The sequence below is a fragment of the Denticeps clupeoides genome, chromosome 2 (genome assembly GCF_900700375.1).
Source record: "Denticeps clupeoides chromosome 2, fDenClu1.1, whole genome shotgun sequence".
Classification (NCBI taxonomy): domain Eukaryota; kingdom Metazoa; phylum Chordata; class Actinopteri; order Clupeiformes; family Denticipitidae; genus Denticeps; species Denticeps clupeoides.
The window spans coordinates 33,549,092-33,574,378 of NC_041708.1; the positions used below are offsets into that span (position 1 = coordinate 33,549,092).

Here is a 25,287-nt window from a genome sequence, read left to right on the forward strand (position 1 = left end):
TTTTATTGTTTTTTTCCCCTGACTGAAGTAGTTGTGGGTAGACAGTAATACAGTATGAATATTTTCACAGATTTCTTTTATTGTTTTTTGCACAATGTTTGATAGTCCATTTTTAATGGACTCAATGAAATTGTTAATCAGGAGAATACCTTTTGAAGTCTGGATTCATTAAAAAAAAAAGAATTGCAGTATCCACTGACCATATTAAATGGGTTTTTAAATGGGCTGATAATGATGCTCTTGTGGTGTGTGAAAGCTACTTGGCCACCTTGCATTAAACAGATGAGTAGTGGGGCCATCCAGGGGAGTTTGCATGTTCTTCTCGTGTTAATGTAGGGTTCGGGTTCTACCAAAGGCATATATACACTGTGTGAACTGGTGGCTCTAAATTGACTGTAGGGGTGTATGTGCGCAACGCCCTGGTTTAGTCCCCTCCTGGATTCCAGTGTCCCATGATGGGTTCCGGCAGTTGCGACCCTGAGTAGGAATAAGCGTTTACGTGTAGCTAGTGAGGCGCAGAAGAGTCGTGGCTCACCCTGTAGTTCCCTCCATAGTACACTGTACATGATTTTTCAGCCATGTCAAGAACAATTCCTTAGGGAATAGTCAGCATTTTTTGTTGGAAAATTTGCATTAAATTATTTAATTGGCTGGCACTTGCTCCATGCTCGTTGAGCATGCAACGCATGCAATTTAAATTGACAACCAAACACTCATTTTGGCAGAGCATGACACTTTTCAAAGCAAATAGGAACATAAGTGAAGGGGAACCTGTCTAAATAAAATAAATATTTTAAATGGATAACCATGTTTGAATATGTTTTAAGTACTTCAAAAGACTTTACTTGAAATAAAATGGACTGTAAAACGTCATTATTTGGAGCCATTAACTTTGTCTACTTCACATTATGTACATGCTTTCTAATTGACAAACACATTCTAAACAGTGTCCGCAGTTAAAGATATAGTGAGACTAAGGTGAAGCCCATTATCATCTTATGTTCTGCTAAAATATAATTAATGCTAATGACCTTTCAAACTGCAAGGCTTGGTGTCATTATGGCTGAGACGTTGTGCTCTGTACTAGGCTGGTGAGATTGACACACTACAGAAATACTGTAACATCAACATTGCAGGGGAGCAGAAGATTATCCACCCTCCTTGTGAATGTTTATGTTGTATCTCAGAATCAGCAGGAGGGTCACGCTTTCATTTTCCCAACTCCGATACAGCATGGGATATTACACCAAGCTTCAACAAATCCCGTTTTTCTTTCCAACCACAGCATCCTCAAGTTTGCACCAAAGTTTAAACTCGTTTTCAGACTGTTTAAACTTGGATCAATAAGCTGTGGGGGAGAGGTGTGAAAAGTTTATGGAAGAGGAATTCACAGCTAGTGTGTTATGTGACTTGATCATTAGTACATCACGAGCTGACAGACATGTGTCAGAATAAATAATTGTCATGTTGCTAACTGCAGCTTCAGGTCTTGAACAGAAATACCAGAGAAACTTTCCTTCATCACCTATCTATGTTGTTTACTGATTTAATGTGCATTTAGATTTTATATAAGTTCAGATCCCTTTTTTGTGACACTTTTATTCCTGGACAGCCTACTATTCCTCCGGGGGAAAAAGTCCCTGTGATTAATCACAAGAAGTTTATAAGCGTGACTACTAATTTGATGAACTATAAAAAATGATGAACTCAAGCTATAGTGATACAAATGATCAGTACAAGAAATAAAATTAGAAGGTAAGTACACAAACACACAGAAAATGAATTATACACATAAAAAAATATATCCACAAATAAAGAAAACAGTGCTGAAATAACAACTGCTCAAAAAAATAAAGGGAGCACAAAAATATATGAATGAATGAAATATTCTTATTAAATACTATGCTCTTTACATAGTTGAATGTGCTGACAACAAAATCACAACAAAATTATAGATGGGAATCAAATTTATCAACTCATTTAGGTCTGGATTTCCACTGAAACTAAGAGTGGAAAACAATACTTTAGGCTGATCCAACTTTGATGTAATGTCTTTAAAACAAGTCAAAATAAAAAATGTATCGTTAATACAAAAATGATCTCATGTAGGTCTGGATTTGGAGCATGCTCAAAATGGAAAAGTGGAAAAACACACTACAGGCCAGTCCAGGTTTGATGTAAAATCAAAATGTGGCTCAGTGGTGTGTGTGGCCTCCCATGTGCCTGTATGACCTCCCTACAACACTGGGCATGCTCCTGATGATGTGGCGGATGGTCTCTGCCAACTCCTGGACAGTCTGTGATGCAATGTGCCGTTGGTGGATGGAGCGAGACATGATGTCCCAGATGTGCTCAGTTGGATTTAGGTCTGTGGATTAGGCGGGCCAGTCCATAGCAGCACTGCCTTCATCTTGCAGGATTTGCTGACACACTCCAGCCACATGAGGTCTATCACTGAGGAACCCAGGGCCAACCGCATTAGCATATGGTCTCACAAGCGGTCTGAGGATTTCATCTCGGTACCTATTTGCAGTCAGGCTACCTGTGGCAAGCACATGGAGGGCTCTGCGGTCCCCCCAAAGAAATGCCACCCCACACCATTAATGACCCAGTGCCAAACCGGTCATGCTGGAGGATGTTTCAGGCAGCAGAATGTTCTCCATGGCGTCTCCAGACTCTGTCATGTCTGTCACATGTGCTCAGTGTGGACCCACTTTCATCTGTGACAAGCTCAGGGCACCAGTGGCAAATTTGGCAATGTTCTCTGGCAAATGCCAAACGTGGCAAACTCTGGCACTGCTTCTCCTGTTGCTCCTTGCACAAAGGCGGAGGTAGTGGTCCTGCTGCTGGGTTGTTGCCCTCCTACGGCCTCCTCCACATCTCCTGATGTACTGGCCTGTCTCCTGGTAGCGCCTCCATGCTCTGGACACTTATGTTGACAGACACAACAGACCTTCTTACTACAACTCGCATTGATGTGCCATCCTGGATGAGCTGCACTACCTGAGCCATTTTTGTGGGTTGTAGACTCCATCTCATGCTACCACTAAAGAGAAAGCACCCGCCAGCATTCAAAGGTGGCCAAAACATCACCCAAAAGCATAGGAACTGAGAAGTGGTCTGTGGTCACCACCTGCAGAACCGCGCCTTTATTGGGAATGTCTTGCTAATTACCTATAATTTCCACCTGTTGTCTATTCCATTTGCACAACAGCATTGAAATTGATTGTCATTGCTTCCTAAGTGGACAGTTTGATTTTACAGAAGTGTGATTGACTTGGAGTTACACTGAGTTGTTTAAGTGTTCCCTTTATTTGTATGAGCAGTGTAGTTCATAAATATTAGGGCTTTCAATGAGCAAGTCAAATGTGCAATTAATTTGTTACTTTATTTTTAATCAAGAGAATATGTACATTGATAGCTAAAAGGATTCTGTAGCTCTTTTAAGATGGCATTTGGTCTTTGAAACTCTGTTAAAGATGCATTAGTAAATGTTGTGTGTTCCCACCTTCCTTGGTACCGTGACAGACCATTGAGGTTTAAATGAAGTTTGCTGCATTTAAATATTTTTTTTTTTCTTTTTGGTGATGTGCTGATTTAATGTACTGAGTACTGAGTGCTGCTAGATGAGCGTAGATGTAATCACTGTGAGAAAGCCTGATAATCAGGTGAAGGGCCGAACGTCTGCGGGCAGAGGCTCAAGGTGATTTGATGTGTAGATGAACTTTTGTGACATTTGTTTAAATCCACTTCTTAATTCCGGCTCCCTTGGCTTGTTAACAGAACATTTCATTTTTAGCCCCATTGCCACCAGCATATAATATGTCAATGACACAAATGATTGGTTGCCCTTTGTATCTGATAATGGTAATGCCAGTGATTTTGAGAATTTAAAGCAGATACAGTGAAATTCTGGTTCATTGTTTCACACACAGACCGACCTGACAAAAAACATAGTGTTTGGTTGGAGTGCATTTGAGAACTGTGTGCATTCACGCAATACATTTATGCAGTGTCACAAATTTATTTCATTTGAGGGTTGCCAAATGGATAGAGGAGTCAAACCACTGCATAATGTCTTCTCCAGCCCATCCCAGAGATTATGAATGGGTCCAAGGTCTCATGCTCTCTGGACCATTAGAGCCCAATGAATTCGGTCACTGACATTTTGAAATATGCCTGTGCCGTCAAGGAAAAAAAATCCATTCATGGGATTGCATGATCATTCAGTATATTCAGGTGGTCGGTTCACTTTATTTTAATACTGAATAATGCTGCTGAACCCAGGGCTAACCATCTGAAGCAACCCCAGATCACAACACTGTCTCCACAGGCTTGTACAGCTATCCTGATGCACCATTCACTCTGGAACAGGGTCAGCCTGAATGCATTAGACCACATTCAAGATTGTTTTGATGATGGTTGTCCACTATCATTCATGTTTTAATAATGTGTTGGCTAGTTAATTTCATTTTTTTTATTTTTATTGCTATGGGCTCTTTTTTTTTAAACATATCTTTTCCATGACCATGACAAATTGACATAATTGTTTAATAAATCAGAATGCAGGAGTTAAGATTAAATCAAATGGCAGCCATTAGAAAATATTGCACAGGTTGTACTTTCAGTGACAAAATCTGTCACCAATTTCCTAATTCTAATACTGCATTTATAATACTTTTTACATGTTGCAGGTGATTGTCCTTTATTTGCAGTGATTTGAGAATATCTTGCAATATCTTGCATCGTGTAAATACTGAGGCTTTTGGTTTCACTTTTTCACTACATTATTGATAAGTGGTCTGCAAAAAGGAACTGGAAGGTCTAATGTTTACCATTGTTGCTTTGAGAGAATGTCCCTGACGTAGTTAGAGCTCTTTCTTTTGGTATAAATCACCAGCTCTGGAAAGCAACAATGTTTGTTGATTTACCCCCAACGGGAAAAATATACGGTCTTGAAGGTAAAAACTTTTGTGGTAAAATCAGCGTTCAAGGATAAGATTATGTGAGTCCGGGGCGCAAGACCATAAGCTGCTTCGACATTTTGGCAAATCCTCCATTATTCTTGCATGATGTGTGTACTGGTGAAAACCGGATTGGCTCTTATTGTTGTTCTTGTGAGTTTGTGCCCAACAGAATGATAGTATTAGTGCTACAGTGCATCATCCACGTAAATGCAATTGTACGTTGTTATGGCTGCATGTTGTTTCTTTGGCCAAATAAGAATAAATCCCATGTGTTGCATTTGTGATCACGTTTGTTTCCCCCTTTTTCACCACGTTATTCACTTGGCTTGGCATGGAAATGAAAACGGCATCGATATATTTTGTTGCATAAATATCTGCCTCCTTTTGTTCTGGTAAAATGAGCTTTTGCACTCCGACTAAAGGAGTCAGCCATTAAACCTGGCAGTATTTAGCACTGTGTAGGACTTGTTTTACTGTGACCTTGTGAAACGACTCTGGTGTTTAATTATAATTAGGGGGGCGCGGTTTTAAAGCCTGTTTACCCGCTGGGGCGGGGGTGTAGTTGTCACATTTCTATTAATGCTGAGCGACACTTTAATTTGAATGTGAAATTGCACATTTTGTCTCCAATTTGTGCCACTGCCACCCGAGTGGTGGGCGGCATTGCCGTTAAATGTCAGGAGGAAAGGTCTCATTTGGCATCGCTTTAATGTCACCAGCGGCCGGCCTGTACTGGAGGATATTTATGTTCTTTCTCTCTTACCCAAGAGTCAATTGGAGGAGAGTTTACACCACCGCTCTTCAATTCACAGGGTGTAAGGAATTATTAGTGTGTGTTGGTTTCCGAACACTTCAGTTGATGTCACTAATATTCAGTATATATTTACAGTCATTTGTAATCATGAACTGTTGCCTTTTCAGAAGCTTAGAATGAGCTAATGATTTTAATATAAGGTTAATATAGGGTATTAATGTAGGGTTAATATAGGGTTGAAATGCAACTTAATGTCTGCATGTGCCACATCCAATCTCATCATCGTCTTTTCTTAGATTGCACTGTATCTTTCAAGCTTGACATTGTAAGAACCAATCAGTGTTCCCAAGAGTACTTTAAATAATGTCAGTGCTGTGTATTTGTCGATGTTTATTTTATTTTATATTGATGGGGGTGCATTTGCATGCTTGCTTCCACTGGTGCCATCAAAATGCAGACTTAATGTGTGATTTATGAGGCCTTTCTAAAATATATATTTATTTTTAGAGGAATATTCCATTGAGACACCAAGAAAACAACCTGTAGAAAAAATTGTGGAGCATATTAATGCGGTAATATACTGCGTCCGTGTCCTGCTTAGGGCCATTCTCTGTGATGAAGCACCAGCCCTGTATTTCTTTTTATGAATTGCCTCCTTTTACTGCCTTGCTAGAGTCGGGACAAGATATTTGTTTGCTCCGCTAGTCTTGGGATGAAAGTGTGTGATGAAGACAGAGCTGACAGAATAATCCCTGCAGTATCACTTTTACCGAGGACAACACACAACACCGCCGCGCTTTCGCCGACTACATGCAACATCCACTCGAGCATGAAATCGTAATGCGGAAGCTGTATTACCTCCAGGTACCAGGGCTGCATTTCAATGCCCCTTCCCCACTCACAATATGATCTGTCTTCCTCAAAAAAAAAAAAAAAAAGCTTGTCCTGTTCACCAAAGCAGGGAAAATCTTGCCATTGTGCCCTGCTATCTAAAATCTATATAGCTTCACATTTCGGGGCGTAGCAGGTAGTCAAGGCCAAGGAAGACAAGTGGGCTACTGGGTGCCCCGATTAATTTATTTGTCATAAAGCCTGTCTCTCTCCAGGCTTTGTGAGGAGATATCGACTGTGAGTGGCAGGCAGACACCCAGTGGCCGAGGAAAAAAAAAAAAAAGCCAGTGGGTGTTTTCATCCCTCACACTGCCCAAGTCACACTGCCCAATGCATTTCCAGATGGATAGAGAAAATTATACCTGCCCAGATTGTCACAGTTACCTGATTTTTTTTCTCTCTCTTCTTCCTTTATTTCATTAAGTTTCCTCCCAGACTACATAAGTGGAGATTTTGACTCCATTACACCAGAGGTCAAAGCTTTCTACAAAGAAAAGGTAAGCATCACTGTGCTGCATTGAATATAAAAAAAAATCCATAAACTCTGTATTAGGTAACATAGTTTTAATTACACTTATAGAAATTTACAGTATCTTAGTTCAGCATAAACTCTTTGCTGTTCTTGCAAAATGTCTGTTGTACATGTTGCATGTGAGAAGTCACCTGTGTCAGGATGTGTGAATTTGGCCATTTGCCTGAATTAGGCCATTGTTGCAATTGTGGTTGGAGTGATTTTGTGTTGCATTTTCCAAAAAAAGACCCATGGATTATTTGGTTCTCAATGAAGATCCCTTATAAATACACTTGTCTTTGTTTATGTACTCATACATTCTGACAGTAGAGTTAAAACAGTTTGTGTAACTGACTGTCAATAATCAAATGTGTAAATAACTTCATGCTTATGCATTTATTGTAAAACTTAATGTTAAAGCCCATGATAGAAAATAAAGCCCAAAATTACAAAAAGAGAAAATTAAAAAATAAACCTGTGACAGTCAGTAAAGCGTTATATAACACTGTACAATGTATTCTGTATTTTTCTGAACAAAGCAGGCTCTACTTTGTTTATCCTCTAGTAATGGAATGGACAGTGTATGTGGGTATTTGTGGTTTCTCCAATAAATGCCTACGGCTGAACAGAACCTGCGATGAAAAAGTTGCTCATTAATGTGGCTCTGCACACAGACCATATGTGGCATCATAAGAATCTCCAAGTGGTCTTGGTTGTTTGATACTGAATTTGATGCAAACCCCAGTGCTGTATATAATCAGCAGGGCTGTCAAATCGATGACAAGTGTAGGAACGAGGCTATGAAGGGTGGCTGATGTGGCCTTTTTTATATATATAAAACACAATGCAGACATTAGTACAGAGGACTTTGGTTTCCCAACAGTTCAGGGGCTGATTCAGATGATGCACACTAAAACACTGAAATATTTCTATCTGATCACGTCCGATTGCCACTCTCATCTGGACACACTGCAAAGGTGTTGCTCCCGGGTTTTAGCTCATCAGCCGCCATGTGTCTCCATTTGAAAATAATGTAAATGCAGATGCAAAAGATGTGTCGGACCTAAAACTCATTTCCGGTCCATCTCCATCTTTGTGTAGGGATTATATCTAGTCTAGGATTAATTTCGAATCGGTGTCGTAGGTCAGACACCACACATGAACTAATTTAACATGTTAAATATATATAAATATATCACAGTGATTAACTCATGCTTTTATGATAATATTCATATTTTTTGTTGTGATCATGAATAAAGATGGTATTCCTCCCATTGCAACCCATTAACCCCCGAGGCCCTCATCTGAATTACAAAATAGAATCAAAAGTACTGTAAACTTGGGACAGCCTGGCTTGTGAGTCCAGTATATGAACCATGAAGACATGACGATGTGTGTAAGAGTGCTACTCCCCTCCTCTGCTCCTGTTCAGAATTGCAGGTTGATCGAGACGGCAGATCAGGACCTGACCGACTTCACAAAGTGCCTGGACATCCTGCTTAAGGAAATCAAGAAACAGCAACTGCAGGTAGGCCGTCGCCCAGCTGGGTCCTTCCGCTCCTGCGGCCACGTCCTGCACACTTTGTGCTCTCCAAAGAATCATCAATGGGAAGAAAAATCAATTTCGGAGCCGCCAGTGCGCCCGAGTCGAGCCAAGTCAAGCTCACAGGCCCCCGCTTTTGCTCGCGTTCTGTCTGTGCAGAAAACATTTGCATTCACGGGCAATCTGGCTCTCGAATCAGCCTCCGTCTATGCTCAATCAGACACACAGTCTGTTCGGCTCTCGAGAATAATGGGGCCCAACATCAGCCGGTAAGGACAGGAAAAAGGGAAAACATGAAATAATGATCTTGAAAGACGCCTTGCGCTCCTTTCACTGCTGGAAGAGTCTCCAACCCATTTGTTGCATCGCAGCTGCTTTTCTTGGGAGGGTTCTGTGTACGCTAGCTTCATTCATCAGCTGTCATGGAAGACGTGTGCTTGTCTCCCCAGCTCCCACCGCCGGAGCGCTGGCCCTGACAGTCTGTCTCCAGCCTTTCAGTCATCTGACCATCACAGCAGTGCATTAAAAGCCTCGGTAATGTAGCAGCCTGAGCAAAAGCGAGGCCTTTGTGCTCACCCGGTGTCTCGCCCTCCCTCCCACCACATATCAGACTTTTCACAAAAAAAACAAAAACACAGGCTTAAGCTTTATGCCTTACGCGTTTTTGAAAGGTCCCAGCGCTGACCTCATGTACGGATTCGCTTTTCTCATTTGAAATCGCTAATGTGTTAAAGTGCATTGCCAGCTTTTAGCCTAATTTATTCAAGAAAATGTTTCACACGGTTCCTTTTCCCGTCATAAAATGCCCTTGGATCAATTATCTGACCCCAGTGTTTGTTGGATTTGGGAGGGACTGGATCACCAGTCGGCTGCTGTGTACATCTTTGCGAATTGAAATGCAACATCCTTAACATATTAAAAAGCAGACCAGCAGCTGCCCGAGTTGGGTCAAACTCCCGCAGTGTCTCACCTCTAGCAAAATAATTGACTAAATCCTGCACGGGTGAAGCTCCCACACCTTTGCTACATCGGCTCCCGCTGGTGAAGCCTGCTCCCCATTGAAGCCTAAAGTCCTCCCTGAAAAGTGAAAAGACGCAAATGAGCGCAGGAGAGATCCTACCAAAGCAGGCCACCGACAGTAAAATTGGGTAATTGGCTAGTTTCAGCTCAGAGGGGGAAAGGAAGGGGGGGGGGGGGGAAGGGTGAAAGCTCCACAAAAAGGCAATCTACTCTCCCTGCCCAGTTTACAACACATTCGCACTGGGGGCACAGAGGCTGTGGAGAATTTCCCGGCCAGCAGCCCGTCTCATTGTGCGACAAATTTACGAGCATCTCTGGCAGCTTCCACTGAAAAATTTGTGATTGTTCTTTTTATTTTTTTGAGATTGTAACCACATCAGTATGCGGTGGGGGTTTTGGGGGGGTGGGGGGTGGTATTTGAATATCCAGATGCTTTCAAATGCGCCGTCTGTCCGGTGATAAAAGCTGAAGTGTTCTGCATTTCATTTTATTTATATTATTGCTGCACACTGCTTTTCCCCACGAGCTCTTCTATAGACTAGTAACCTGTAGAGCTGTAATACCTGGATGCTTAGATCAATAGAGCTTGTGGTGAAACGCAGTCTCCAGCAATATTATAAATCTAATGCTAAGAAGGCTTTTTTTTTTTCCTTTGGAGGCGAGTTTGTGTATTGGAGGGACACAAGCCCATGATATCTGATTTTAAAATCTAATAATAATACATCCCAAGAGGCTGGAAGGGTTAAACAAATTAAGAAAAATGATGAGCAACACCGCAGTAAACCATGAGTAGCTGGATGGATGATCTGCCCGCACTGCAGTGTTTAAATGCTCGGTTTGGTACCTGCTGATCACCATAATTATTATGATAAACGGTCATCTTATTGACCTCAGGAATGTCTGTAAGAAACTTTTTGGTTCTTGCAGTGATATAATATCCAGTTGTAAATCAGATGCTTTGATGGCACTGTGCATTTAATAAAAAAAATTAGACAGTGTTATTAAACCGCACACAGTGAGGTGAATCGCAAATCCATCACCAAAATAAACCTGCGTGCAGTAATAATCACTTCCTCTCGCTCTGGACTCTGCCCAGGTGAGGCAGGGGAAGACAACAGGCCTGGCCCCGATTCCATTACGGATCTGCCAGCGGAGCAGTCGAATCCGATAACCCAACTGACAGAACAGAAATCGAGTTGACAGCCGCGCTACTGGACAACAGTGGGCCAGTGAAGTGTTTCCTTATATAAATAATAAATACTTCATGTTCCTCCCCCAGGTGGACACAATAGTGACCCTTGGTGGCCTGGAAGGTCGGTTTGACCAGACAATGGCCACGGTGGAGACGCTTTTCCACGCACTGCATATGACTCCACTGCCTGTGGTAGTCATACAGGGCTGCTCGCTGATTCACCTACTCAGACAGGTAAACCTCTTTTTGGCCCATTATGCTATGATATTTTCAATTTAGTTTGTTATTAGGTAATTCATCAGTAAAAATGATTAGGTTGTCAACCAGTAAGAAAATTAAAATCACACATTTTGCAATTCATTAATCATGATTAAGTTTGCTTTAAAACTCATTTAAAAAGATAAAACACCCTGTATGATGACAGTGTCTCAAATGGACATAATATTTAATGCAAATTACTTGGTGATTCAGATAATGCACCCTAAAACACTGTGAAGTGCATTTCACATGGAACTGTGTGCATCTCCATATTTTCATCTAGTCACACCAGATTTCCACACTCTCTGTGCATGCTGACACACCGCAAGCACATTGCTCCTGGGGTCGAACTTCTCAGCAGCCTTGTGTCTCTAATTGAAAACAAAATAACTGTGGATAAACTTGTATGTGGGGATTGTCTCTGAGTAATATGAATTTTGCACCTGCATTAAATGTATTTAACGTGGTCTAGAGTGGAATCAGTTGCTCTCCAGGCCCAGGGATGGTGATCTCCACCCCAGGAATATGGGTGCATTGCTTAATAAGTTACTTCATCCAGTAGTTACATTTACTCTGCATTGCCATTGCAGTCAGAATTATATGGATAATAGCTGTAACATTTCTTTAGTTACTATGTTATTTTTGGGTTGTCAGCATTCAGTTCCTTAACTGGTGTTCCTTAACACCAGAACAGTAATGAAATGCATGGCAGACTGTCTGAGAACCGGATAGTTCTGCGTCTCCAAAATGATGTTTTGAACATGAGCTGCCTCATAAAGCTTATTTGCTATCACCTAATAGCAAGCTGGAGATGTGCATGTCACATTTCAGTGGTCAGCAATGCACTTTTTGCGGAGATTGCAGTTCATTCGGATTTGTTTTCCACATTCGTCAGGGTAACAGATATATAGGGTTTTGCGCTTAACAGCATTTGTCATGAGACTGAGTTTTTTTTTTTTTTTTTTTTTTTTATCAAACAAGCATCTTTTCCATCTCAGAACTCACTGAACCTCAACGTTGGTGCCTTCTGTTTTGACTGTGTGAGCTCTTGACAAGTTTCTTTTTTAAAACATTTTTCATTATCGCCTTTCCCTTCTAATCCACAAAGCTGCTTATAACATTGTGTAGGAGGTCTTTATCAGGTTACAGGAGGTGGAGATTATTTCATAATGATTTTCATTATAATATTGAACTTTTCAATCATTAACACTTCGTTCTTGTTGTACTATATCATACATTGAAGTTTCTCAAATCCTCTCTGGATGCAATGTGGTGGTCTAAAGTTTAGAAATATCCAGATTTCTACATACACAAAGGGAACCCAGATATCACAAAATAATTATTCTCTATCATATAATTATTGAGGATAATTACTCCAGTATGAAATATCTCTGAGCTACAAAAAGTACATTTTGGATTAGCAATTAATTATAAATTGTCAGGTTGTTTCTATTAGTGGGATTACAATCAGGTTTAAATTTAATAAAAAAAAAAAAAGGAAATTCAATCAAATTCTGACCTTGACCTGCAGGACTGAAATCCTGCAGAAATCCCGCACATGTACAGGTTTGCCACTGAACATCTAAATGATTCATGATGAGATAAAATCAAGCCCTTTGGCATCAACTGAACTCGCTGTGTTTGGAGGAGGAGGAATGCTACCCATGACTCCCAAGAACACCGTCCCCACCATCAAACATGAAGGTGGAAACATTATAATTTAGGGGAGTTTTTCTGCCAAGGGGACAGGACGACTGCCCCGCATCCAAGGGAGGATGTACTGTCAATTCCTGGGTGAGAACCTCCTTCTGTCAGCCAGGGCACTGAAAATGATTCGTGGCTGGGTATTCCACTATGACAATGATCCAAAGCACACGGCCAAGGCAACAAAGGATTGGCTCAAGAAGAATCATATTAAGGCCTAGTCAGCCTCCAGACCTTAATCCCATAGAAAATCTGTGGAGGGAGATGCTAAACCTCAGCCACAACACATTCATGACTTGGAGAGGACCTGCAAAGAGGACTGCGATGAAATCCCCTCTTAGATATGTGCAAACCTTGTGACCAACTACAATAAATGTCTGACATCTGTGATTACCAACAAAGGTTATGCCACTAAGTACTAAATCACGTTTTGCAAAAGGGGTCAAATACTTATTTCATTCAGGAAAACACAAATTAATTTGTAACTTTTTTTTTAATTGTATTGTTCTAATTTTAAACAAACCTACCATTGAAATTATAGAATGAACATTTCTTTGTTAGTGGGCAAACTTAAAAAATCAGCAGGAGTTCAAATAAGTTTTTCCCTGACTGTGGAACTGAACATTTAGATACAATTAGTGTTACATGTTGGTGTCACACCAATTCTCAATGCAAAGTGACACATACTTTTGTCACTTACACAAAAAATATAGTAATTTTGAGTAACTTTGAAACAGAACTTTGGATGTTTTGGGTTGAAGGTGTCACCTTGAGGAGCCGTTGCCAGGTTGCCCTGAGCCATATAGCTGTTAATTCAATCAGTTCCTGTGGTGCAGCAGCTCACAGTCTTGTTTTTAGTCCTGAAATCTCTCAGAGAGATTTTGGCAACATGATCACATTAACACGCAGAATGATCTGCCTAGGAACAGGGATGCACCACCTGTTACAGGATTGTGTGGATTTTCATTCCTGTACTTATAGTTACACTTTTATGTGTGAATTATCCAAGAAAGGATCCGGCACCTTATAATCTGGCTGAAGACCTGATAGTGGTCCATGAACTCCAGACCGAATGCAAATCAAAGCAACGCTGAAGCTCGAAAATTCATATGAAACTCTGCCATTTTGAATGTGAGCTTCTGTGTTTGTGAATTTCATTATGGAATATGTGTGTGTGTGTGTGTGTGTGTGTGTGTGTGTGTGTGTGTGTGTGTGTGTGTGTGTGTGTGTGTGTGTGTGTGTGTGTGTGTGTGTTTTTTTAGGGCAGCCACCAATTGGACGTGAGCACTGGGCTGGAAGGTGACTGGTGCGGCCTTATTCCAGTTGGAGGACCCTGCCTGACCATCACCAGCGGCCTAAAGTGGAACCTCAGTGAGTGGTCACACAAAAATATCTCACATGAACACCAAATTTCATCCAGAGTGGCCTTCATTCTTTTTTTTATTGAATATTGTGTCATTCTAACAGCAGGGTTATTTAATGCTTATATTTTGCAATAAGCATTAATAACTGCACTACCACCTATGAAATAACACAGATTAGGTTATACAATAAACTAAACTAAAATAGCAAACATTGCAAAAAGTTTAAGGCCCCCCAAAGCAGGGAACCTATGCTCTGATGCCAGCTTTTCACTCTCTTGGCTCCTATGCACTACCTAAATTTAGACCACAATTATGCTGAACACTTTCTTATCATTCACATGTGATAATGAGCATGAAGCATTTTTTATGATGACAAAAGTGAACAAAGCAGTCATGAAGGTGTCTCCTGCTAGAAAAAATATTAAAAATGTTTTTTGCATTGGATTCTTTAAAATGGCTTAGAGTCCATAACTGCCACAGAGTAGGTGCATTAAAGTTTTAACGGGGAGTGTATGTGTGTTGTGCAGAGAGCCTTAATACATCTTCAAAATCATCTTAGTACAGATTATTCTATGCACCATATTAGCGAACCTGTTTAATGTTGGGATTACCACACTTTTCTTTCACTAGTTTATAGTCAAGTCTCACGCAGCAGGCTGATGCCTCCGGTGCTGGCATTAAATGTTAAAGGTTCTCCAGAACAGTATTTGACTGGAGACATTAGTCAGAATAGAAATGTTAAAGAAACTGGCTGCTTTGATCTGGTGGCGTGTGCTGTCATACAAAATAAGATCCTGCAGCCTCTCTGGGTGTTGCAGAGGCTGGCATCCTGAGAAAAATTCACGTTTTTAACATATTCACGAGGATGTGCCAACTCACTGATCCGGTGGGAAGGCAGAGGACTACAAAAAAAAAAAAATCTCAATCTTGGAGGAGATGTGTTCTTTGGATATAGACATTCAAATTCAACAACTAACTTTTGATAACTTTTGGACACTCCGGGCCTGCAAAAACCACCCTGCCGGAACTACGATGGGGCAAGAGCGGGCAATGTGTGTTTGTTGTGTGATGTACCACAGCCGCTCATTTCATCAAAGTGATATTTAAAAATAATAATGACATGCTTGAGCCAATTTATACAGCATCATTAAGCAGCTGCATAATTAATCAGTGGTGCAGTAAAAACAACAAAGTTTGGTGTTTGGACATAAAGTTATTATTATTTCATATCTTTGTAGAATTGTACCCGGCAGAGCATTTGAACATGTTGAACACACTGATTTCATGATATATTGTATCTGCAGGTGGATGAAATTTAATGCTGATAAATTTGATGATAAAAATGAAGTGCAGTATAGTATATGCTCAGTGTATCTGCTGCTATATTGTGCTCCATCATAGAATGTAAGCGGTACAGCTGTTAAATAAACTGCTCAAAAAAATACAGGGGACACAAACATAAGACATCCTAGATCTAAATGAATGAAATGATCTTATACAATACTTTCTTCTTTACATAGTTGAATGTGCTGAAAACAAACTCACACAAAAATGATCAATGGAAATCAAATTTATCAACTCATGTAGGTCTGGTTTTGGAGCACGCCCAAAATTAAAGTGGAAAAACACACTACAGGCTGATCCAGCTCTGATGTAAAGTCAAAATGCGGCTCAGTAGTGTGTTTCGCCTCCACGTGCCTGTATGACCACCCTACAACTCTTACGGGTGGTCCTGGCGGGTGGTCTCCTGAGGCATCTCCTCCCAGACCTGGACTAAAGCATTCCGCAACTCCTGGACAGTCTGTGGTGCAACGTGGTGTTGGTGGATTGAGCGAGATATGATGTCCCAGATGTGCTCAATTGGATTCAGGTCTGGGCAATGAGTGGGCCAGTCCATAGCACATGAGGTCTAGCATTGTCTTGCATTGGGAGGAACCCAGGGCCAACTGCACCAGCATATGGTCTCACAAGGGGTCTGAGGATCTCATCTCGATACCTAATGGCAGTCAGACTACCTCTGGCAAGCACGTGGAGGGCTTTTTGGCCCATTAAACAAATGCCACCCCACACCATTACTGACCCACTGCCAAACCGGTCATGCTGGAGGATGTTGCAGGCAGCAGAATGTTCTCCATGGCATCTCCAGACTCTGTGACTTGTGTCACATGTGCTCAGTGTGAACCTGCTTTCATCTGTGAAGAGCAGAGGGCACCAGTAGCGAATTTGCCAATCTTGGTGATCTCTGGCAAATACCAAACATGCTGCACGGTGTTGGGCTTTAAGCACAACCTTCACCTGTGGACGTCGGGCCCTCATACCACCCCCATGGAGTCTTTTTGCAGGGCTCTTGCACTGCTCCTCCTGTTCCTCCTTGCACAAAGACGGAGGTAGTTGTCCTGCTGCTGGGTTGTTGCCCTCCTACGGCCTCCTCCACATCTTCTGATGTACTGGCCTGTCTCCTGGTAGCACCTCCATGCTCTGGACACTACACTAACAGACACAGCAAACCTTCTTGCCACAGCTCGCATTGATGTGCCATCCTGGATGAGCTGCATTATTAATATTAAACAAATATATTGCATAAGTGTACATAATATAAACAAGTTCAGTAATGGAAGAACATTAACTAATCTGAACAAGCATCAACATAACAGCATGCTCTATTTGTACTGAGAAATACTGTAGTTTCTGCTGTAATACTCATTAAACATGGAATTCATAATTCAATGTGGCTGTGGCCATAGACATTTTCTTTTGTGCAAAAAACATTATATTGGTATTGCTAACAGTTGCCAAATATGCTGTCCGGGTCTGATGTCATTCAGACTACTGAAGTAAATGCAATGCAGCATGACTTGTGAAGCAATGTGAAGTCGTACTTTATCCTGGTAGCAGCCTAGTCTAAGACACTTCTCTATGAGGCAGGTGTTAAAGGTTCAAATCCCACTTACTACCATTGTGTCTTTGAGCAAGACACATAACCCTGAGTGTCTCCATGGGGAATGTCCCTGTAACTACTGGTTTGTAAGTTGCTCAGGAAAAGGGTATCTGATAAATCCTGGGGAATAAACAACTTCTCCCTAGTTACATCATTTTAACTTAACATCATTTAAATACTAAGATATTTCACAAAATGTATTTTAACACACATAGTTTCAAATGTAGAAGTTTGAATTCTCACTACAAAGGACACCCACCCCCGATGTTCCTGTCAAGCTTGTTTTTTCCCCCCAGACCTTTTCCTCATAATCTTACTTTTTGCATGACTTTTAAAGGGTCTGGAAGCTTCTGTAGCCGCAAGCATTTTATTAACAACAGAGAGTCGAAAGCAGCCTCTGTTCTGCACATGATCATTGGCAATTTTTTTTCTTTCTTATGTGTTCTTGTGTGAAGTATGCAGATAGACACCATACAGACCACTCATCTTCATCAACCAGGAGAAGTGTGTTCAGAGACTGTGAAATGGTGATACATGTCCTCTGTTTTCAGACTGCTGCTTCTAGTTTTTATAAAAAACAATAACGTCATGTGGGGATCATATTTTTAAGATTTTGATCTCTCTGTTCAACAAGAACTTAATGATTTTTATTTTTTTCAGTCGCGATTATGATAACAACTGGTTAAAAAAAGCTAATAATTTGTATGCATATATTTCTAAATTGACAATGGAAAGATTGCATCGTTGGATCAAAGTCTATGTGCTTCTTACAAAATATCAAATGAGCTTTAAGCAAGAGGCACATAAATGCATCAGCAAAGCATCCGATTTTTTTCTTCGGGTCTGAAATGTCTGTGTATGTTGTGTAATGCATTATTCATTATTGCTGCATTGAAGTGAGAATAGTCTCTAAGTATAACGTTCTGCATGATTGCCCGTTCGTTGAGAAGAGCACATTCAATGCTCAAGGAATGGTAAACTCTCAATTCTATTTTATTTTTTCCTTGGACCACTCGTAGAAACATTGCTAGTGCTACTGTTTCGATGAAGCATTACTAATGATTCCAACACAAAGACTATTGGTGCCTTTGTGTTTTGATTTGTTCAGCTTCAACTTTTAGAATTCCAATCTAATGCTATGTTTTTTAATGCCAGGCTGTCATTTTGAAACCCTTATTGATTGTTAGAATCATGCTGTGCTGGATGGAAACTGTTGGAATCCATATGCAGATGTTCTCTCTGTTGGAGATCTTACTGGCTTTGAAGTGGGGCCATGGATCAAACTTGGACAATTCATTAACTGTTCTTTAAGAGAGGTTAATAGTCATTCCGAGCAACTGAGGGAATTGATCTATTGTAGAATCTCATAGAGATATCAAGGCCAAGTATGAAAGGCTGTTGCAGGGCCAGTAAAGGCATGGATTTTTTTAAGGCAATATCTTTGCTTTTTATTGGCCAGGAGAGCAACTTAACAGGTCTGGCCCAACTATAATTGCATTGCGGCGCACCTCTGGAAACCATTTTAAACTCTCTTGATATAAGAAGCCGCTGACCCAGTCAATCAAGCTGAAAAAGCCTATTTGTGTGTTTAGAGCCCGAACATGTGGACAATCTGTAGTCTCTAATTGCTGCCTCCTGTTAATAGGCAATAATTAATAACACATGAAAACGAGGCGTCAGCACTTGAGAAGAGCAGAGCAGCAGACGCCTCTTTGTTTGTGTAGCATAATACAATCGCTTCATGCTTCTCAAAAAAAAAAAAAATCTTCGTCATCTTCTTTACTCTGCTTCCCCAGTGACTTGTTAGTCATGGCACTTGTGTCTTTTTTTTTTTTTTTTATCACTGCCTCGAGTCTCATCCGCAGGCTATATCCAAATGGGAATGCGATAAATTGAAGGAAGCAGACAAGTTCTTCACAGCTCCTTGTTCAACGGGTTTATGTTATGAAGGAGACACCCCCCACCCCCACCCCGCCGCACCAGGGCCTTGCAGTGCAGCAAATGAAAATGAAATTTGATGCCCCCGGACTGTAAGCCCCTCCTCTACGCGTTCCAAAGTCTCGCAGTTACCGTCTTAGGGTCTGGGATTTAAAGATGGTGGAGGAAAGGCGTATCACTGGAAAAAGTCTTTTTCTTATCGTTATTTAAACGTATTTTTAGTCTTTCAAAATTTGACCCACACATGAAAGAGGTGACTAGAGGTTTTAAAGTTTTTCTCAGATCAGCTATACTCCCTATATGTCATTTTCCATTGTAAAATGCAGTTACAGAATATTGTGGGGTGAACTTTATGGTCTGATTACTGGAATTGTGTGGGGTGGTGGTAGCCTAGTGGGTAACACACACACCTCTAATCCAGAAGACCCAGGTTCAAACCCCACTTACTACCCTGAGTGTCCCTGAGAAAGACAGTTAACCCTGAGTGTCTCCAGGGGAACTGTCCCTGTAACTACTAATTGTAAGTCGCTCTGGAAAAGGGCGTCTGATAAATGCCGTAAATGTAAATGTGTGTTAATCAGTTTAATATTGATTTGAAGATTATTTCATCCATGTGACCTCATTGTACAATTTATCAGGAAAGTGTTTACAGTGGTTATACCACATTTTTTATGAGCAGGTTGGAGTGTCAGAATGTTCAATTGGGCTTAAGTGTGCGCTCTGGCTGGGCCACTCAAGGACATTTTAAGAGTTGTCGCAAAGCCTCTCCCCCTCTTGGCTGTGTGCTCAGGGTCATTGTCCTGTTGAGGATGAACATTTGCTCCAGTCCTCGGTCCAAAGTGCTCTGGAGCAGGTTATCATCCAGGATGTCTCTGTACATTGTTGTATTCATCTTTCCCTCGACCCTGACTAGTCTTCTATTTCCCGCTGCTGAAAAACTCGAAAGCGATTTAATTGTCACATGTGAGTCACCGTCACTGCCTCATAGGGACCTTCAGTGCTGCACCAGTTTTCCTGTACCCTACCCAGGTCTAATTGTCGAAACAATCTTCATTGGACTTAGCACTTGTTGGTTTGTTCTCTGACATGCACTGACATCTATGGGACCTTATATGGAAGAGGTGTGCCTTTCCAAACCATGTCCAATCAATTAAATTTTACACAGATAAACTCAAATCAGGAGTTGATCAAGTATGATCAGTAGAAACCAGGTACACCTGAGCTCACGTTTATCTGCGATAGCAAAGACTGTGAATACCTATGTATATTTTATTTTAATAAATTTGTTTTAATAAAGTTTCACACAAACTTTTTTCACTTTGTGAATATGGGGATTTGTGTGGATTATGTTGAGTTAAAAAAAATGTATACATTTTTGAATAAGGCTTTAATATAACGTAATATGTGGCTACCTCTTTATAGCTATGTGCCTGGTATACAGCACATCATTGCGTGTGCTGTTGCATTTTTTTTCATTTAACTACTCAAACCATGGCAAAATGCAAATTCACGGTACATAAAGAAACATATTACATCACATTAGGCTGTGACGTGCACATTGCACCCAACCAGATAGGAACGTTATAATATCAATTGCTACCATCAGCATATTTAAACATCTAAAATTGTATAAGTGCACAGTATAATGTACGGTGCTGGCAGCTAGTGTGAAAAATTATTTCCGCTCAACAGCGAGAACTGTTGTCCCCCTCTATAATCAGTTTTCATTGTCGGGCATTTGGAACAGTGAGCTTTGCAACATGGGTGCTTTGGAATAGTAAGGGTTGTAATAGATTTGGCTGAATTATGCCATTGTTTGTGATGATTACTGTGTTTGGCATTCAGATTTTCTCTGAATTTTGAAGGGTGCAAATGGGACTTCAAGAGTTCCATTATTTCCATGTGTGTGTGTGTGTTTCTGGTGTTGCATTTTTTTTTTTTTTTTGTATTAAAGACTACCTGTCCCTGTGTGAAATATGATTTAATGCCGGGGCTGATAGAATCCTCACTCCGGATCGCCTCAGACTACATGCCCATGACAAGACTCTATTTTCGGGCTGCTTCACTCTACCTTGCACAGGGTTTTTGCCTCCTCCTTTCTCTTCTCAGCCGTGGGTGGGGAGGAACTCATTCAGACGGAATACCCTGCTGCATTTTCCACCACATCAGCCTTGCCTGCACTGAGGGGGCCGAGGGTGGGAGTGGGTCAGGAGTGAAAATTGAAACAGGCCATTTTTGTTGTTGTTGACACTGTGCATGGATAGATGCATTTATTTGTGCCAAAGAAGGTGACTGTTGCATGAAGTTGGGACACAGGAGGAACAACGCATGAAGAAAGAGGGGAGCAGTGGTAAAAAAAAATAAATAAAAAATATTCAGATTAATATTCTGAACACAAATGGATACAGCAAGAGGCATGACCAAAGCCGGTCCCTGCAGGATGCATGGTGCATGCAGTCCCGGGGAATTGTGTTTTGTTGTGGCTGGACTGATTCTACACACTGTAAAAAATAATGTTGTTGATGACAGTAGCTGAAATGCTGGAGGATGTCAATGAGCTTTTAAAATCCAGAGTGTGCTCCTTACAAAGCACTGTGCTAAATGCTACATAATTATAGTATTATAATATTACAATTTACCTAACCAACACCCCCCCCACACACACACACACACACACACACACACACACCAAAACTATTACTTATTTTTTGTTTCTGAATACAGAGGCGCCCGTCCCATTAATATATTTGTTTGAGAGGGGGACCATGTGTAATAAGCTTGGAAATGTTGGCTACTTTGTCTTTTTAATTAGTTTCAGAGCACTTCAGTCTGGGGCATTTTTCAGAGGCAGCGAATACTGTATGTCGGGTGTAGCAGCAGCCACGGTACAGTTCTCTGTGTCTCTCCTCCATGGGTCATTTCAAGGTGTTCCATCAGCTCGGTTGCATTTTGGAATCCTGATTCTAATCTTTACTCCCTGTGTCCCGCGCAGCATGACTTCACGGCCGTAACTCTTCTCACCATTGTCTGTGCTCGCCACAACACGGTGAGGGGATTAAGCTGCGGCGTGGAATGGATGATAAAGTTTTTTTTTGTTTTTTTTGTTGCCTAAATCACATCCAAGGGTTTAAAAGGACACTAGGAGGTAGATAACCTGGTACAGTCTATTTTCTATTAAAACTCAAACTAAAACACAGCAGGAATATGGAGCCCTGTTTTGCATTAGCATTGGTCCAGAACACCTTTTTAATACCCTTAAAAAATGTGAAATTGTCGATCAATTTTCAGCCATCATTGCTGTTTTTGGACCTTAGTAGCAAACCTGACTGTGGTGTGATATTGTTGTAGGACGTGGCTTGTTTTGCAAAAATAAACATGCAGTACAGGTCAAAAGTTTGGACACACCTTCTCATTCAATGTGTTTTCTTTATTTTCATGGCCTTTTATTTACATTTAAATTTACATTTACGGCATTTGGCAGACGCCCTTATCCAGAGCGACTTACAATGTGCTTAAGTTACCATCGATGAAGAGATCAATTCCGGTTCACTAGGACCCCAACTATGAATACATCTATTTTATTCACTCTGTTGTAGATTCTGTACACAAAGTTCAACAACAAGAAAATGACAATGGAGGGACCAGGCGAGCAGTACTGGAGGCTCGGAGTATACGAGGTGCAGTGCGAGGTGTAATAAGGGCTGTGAGGTAGGATGGTGCTACTCCATGTTTGGCTTTGTAGGCCAGCATCAGTATTTTGAACCTGATGTGTGCAGCTACTGGGAGCCAGTGGAGGGAACGTAGCAGAGGGGTGGTGTGGGAGAATTTGGGAAGGTTGAAGATTAGTCGTGCTGCTGCAGTTTGGGTAGTCCGATTTATATTTGGTAGATTCTCACTGAAGTGCTAAACACCTCAGGGAACTCCTTCAAGACTGTTGGAGAAGCATTTCAGGTGACGACCTCTTGAAGCTCATCGAGAGAATGGCAAGAGTGTGCAAAGCAGTAATCAAAGCAAAGAAACTAGAATATAAAACATGTTTTCAGTTATTTCACCTTTTTTTGTTAAGTACATAACTCCACACGTGTTCATTCATAGTTTTGATGCCTTCGGTGAGAATCTACCAACGTAAATGGTCATGAAAATAAAGAAAACACATTGAATGAGAAGGTGTGTCTATTCACCAGTGTGAATGTTCTGGTATGTTCTTTTAATATGCTGCGGAAATTGAATATTGCTGAAATATTGCATTTGCTTTGGGACAGCTAGTAGCAAATTGCTGTATTCCTTAAAGTTGCTGTTTGTATTCTTTAGTGGTGCAGCGGCAGGTTGCAACCAACCGAAATGTGCATTTGTACCCACCAGCGAGTGCCAGAAGTTGATGGCAGTGGTGGATGCAATTTAATGTCAAGCACAAACACCAGATATGCTCCTTATGTAGATATAAGTGTCTTATTATATCTGAAAAGCAACCATTTGTAATTATTGAGGGTTATGTGCAAAAAAGGAAATTCATTCTTCATGTAGAACCCTGGAGGGGGGTCCCTTTCCGACGCACTCCTTCATAAGGTTTCCCCCTATCTTAGTGGAGCTACAGCTTTTTTAGTGGTGCAGAAAGGGTCAAAATGTGGGTGGTGTCATCTGTCAAAGCCCTTTAATGTATACTGTAAGTGATTTATATAAGAAATAAATGTTGTTGTAGACCAGCCATGTTTCCCTTAATTATATGTTTTAGATATTCTGAATTAGTGAGGACTGTCATTGTACCAGTGGAGCAGTGCACTGCTAACCTGCTTACCTGTTACTGACATTTAAGGAAATTACCCAAGCATCCAGTATAGTGCATTTGAGTTAATTAAGCAAAGAGCTTCTGTGTGTCATTTGTTGCAACCCCCGGCCAACACCAGGATTTCTTGCGACTACAGACAGGCGACAAATTAAATAAAAACCTGAATAAATGAGTCGAGGAACATAACGGATGCTTCTAGAAAGAATATTATGTTAGCCTGGCAGTGCATGAACCCCCTCATTACAAAGACAAATACGCTTTTAAGAGTTCAGTGGTCAGCTGTGATGAATCATTTTCATTCTGATTTCATCTGCAGTTCAAAATGATGAATAAGACAGTGATTTAAGTCATATTATATGAGGTTCTCAACCAGATCTCAACCCAAATCCTAGGTTTCCAGTTTGAATACCGAACCACCAAGGTGCTACTGAGCAAAGTTTCATCCCCACGCACTGCTCACTAAGGGTGATGGTTAAAAGCAGAGGACACATTTCGTTGTGTGCACCGTGTGCTGTTCTGCAGTGTTGCACAATGACAATCACTTCACATTCCGTTTTATTTGTCATATAACAGTTAACGCAGGGACAACATTAGAATCAAATGTATATTTTGTGTATGTGTACTTTGTAATGGCCAATATTTTTTTACCTGGCATTAATACTTTTAAGGTCAAAGAATTTTACATAAATAAATAGACCAAATTGTTAAAAAAAAAAAAACAAGACACTTGTAGTGAATGTAAATCATCCAGAATGAGGAAGTAGTGGTTGTGAGAGTCAGTCATCAGGCTCCTCCCATTTTAAAACCTGTTTATAAAAACCTAATTCATATTCATAAAGATCATATTCTGGGTGACAAATAATTACACAACAAAAAATAGGGTAGTCCAATAAAAATAACTACCAAGTGGTACAGGGTGTGTCCAAAATATCTCCCACATTTCAAAGGGGGATTGAAAAAAATGATACAATGCCTGCTTTGGGGACCCCACAGTGATTTTTGGAAATGCCACACCCTGTGAATTCTGAGGATGTCTGGCCTTACACGATTGCACAAGATCCTGCTTCCTCAAATCTCTAAACAAAGAAATCATCTTTAGAGAAATAGCGTCCAGCCCTCCTTTTTGTCCCAAATAAATTTGTGTGTAATTGGGATGCTCACTGCTTTCCCTCATAAACAGTTTCTTACAGAAAGGTGCAGAAAAATACCGAGATGTGCAAATGGAAATAATAAGGGTCAAAGTCATGTTGTCACACTCATTTGCATATGAAAGAGCCTTCCTTTAAGTAAGTCGGGAAAAAAGGAAAGCACTAGAATGGCGGCTGACAGGTTTTGTTCTGTTCTGAAGCTGCGCTGCTCTTCCCGAGACAAAAATGGCAGTAATTCAAACTGGACTAAACGCAATTTCCCATTATGATCAT

The 25,287-nt window shown here is 40.8% G+C and overlaps 1 protein-coding gene across 2 annotated transcripts in view; it reads left to right on the top strand.

The window, feature by feature from the left end:
* Positions 1-25,287, top strand: part of tpk1 (thiamin pyrophosphokinase 1) — a 54,484-nt gene that overhangs the window by 20,299 nt on the left and 8,898 nt on the right. For both annotated transcript variants that reach the window (XM_028970433.1, XM_028970432.1), the window contains exons 5-8: positions 7,037-7,109; positions 8,556-8,651; positions 10,966-11,112; positions 14,103-14,211. In XM_028970433.1, coding sequence (XP_028826266.1) covers positions 7,037-7,109; positions 8,556-8,651; positions 10,966-11,112; positions 14,103-14,211 — 425 coding nt within the window. The remainder of the gene's footprint in view (positions 1-7,036; positions 7,110-8,555; positions 8,652-10,965; positions 11,113-14,102; positions 14,212-25,287) is intronic.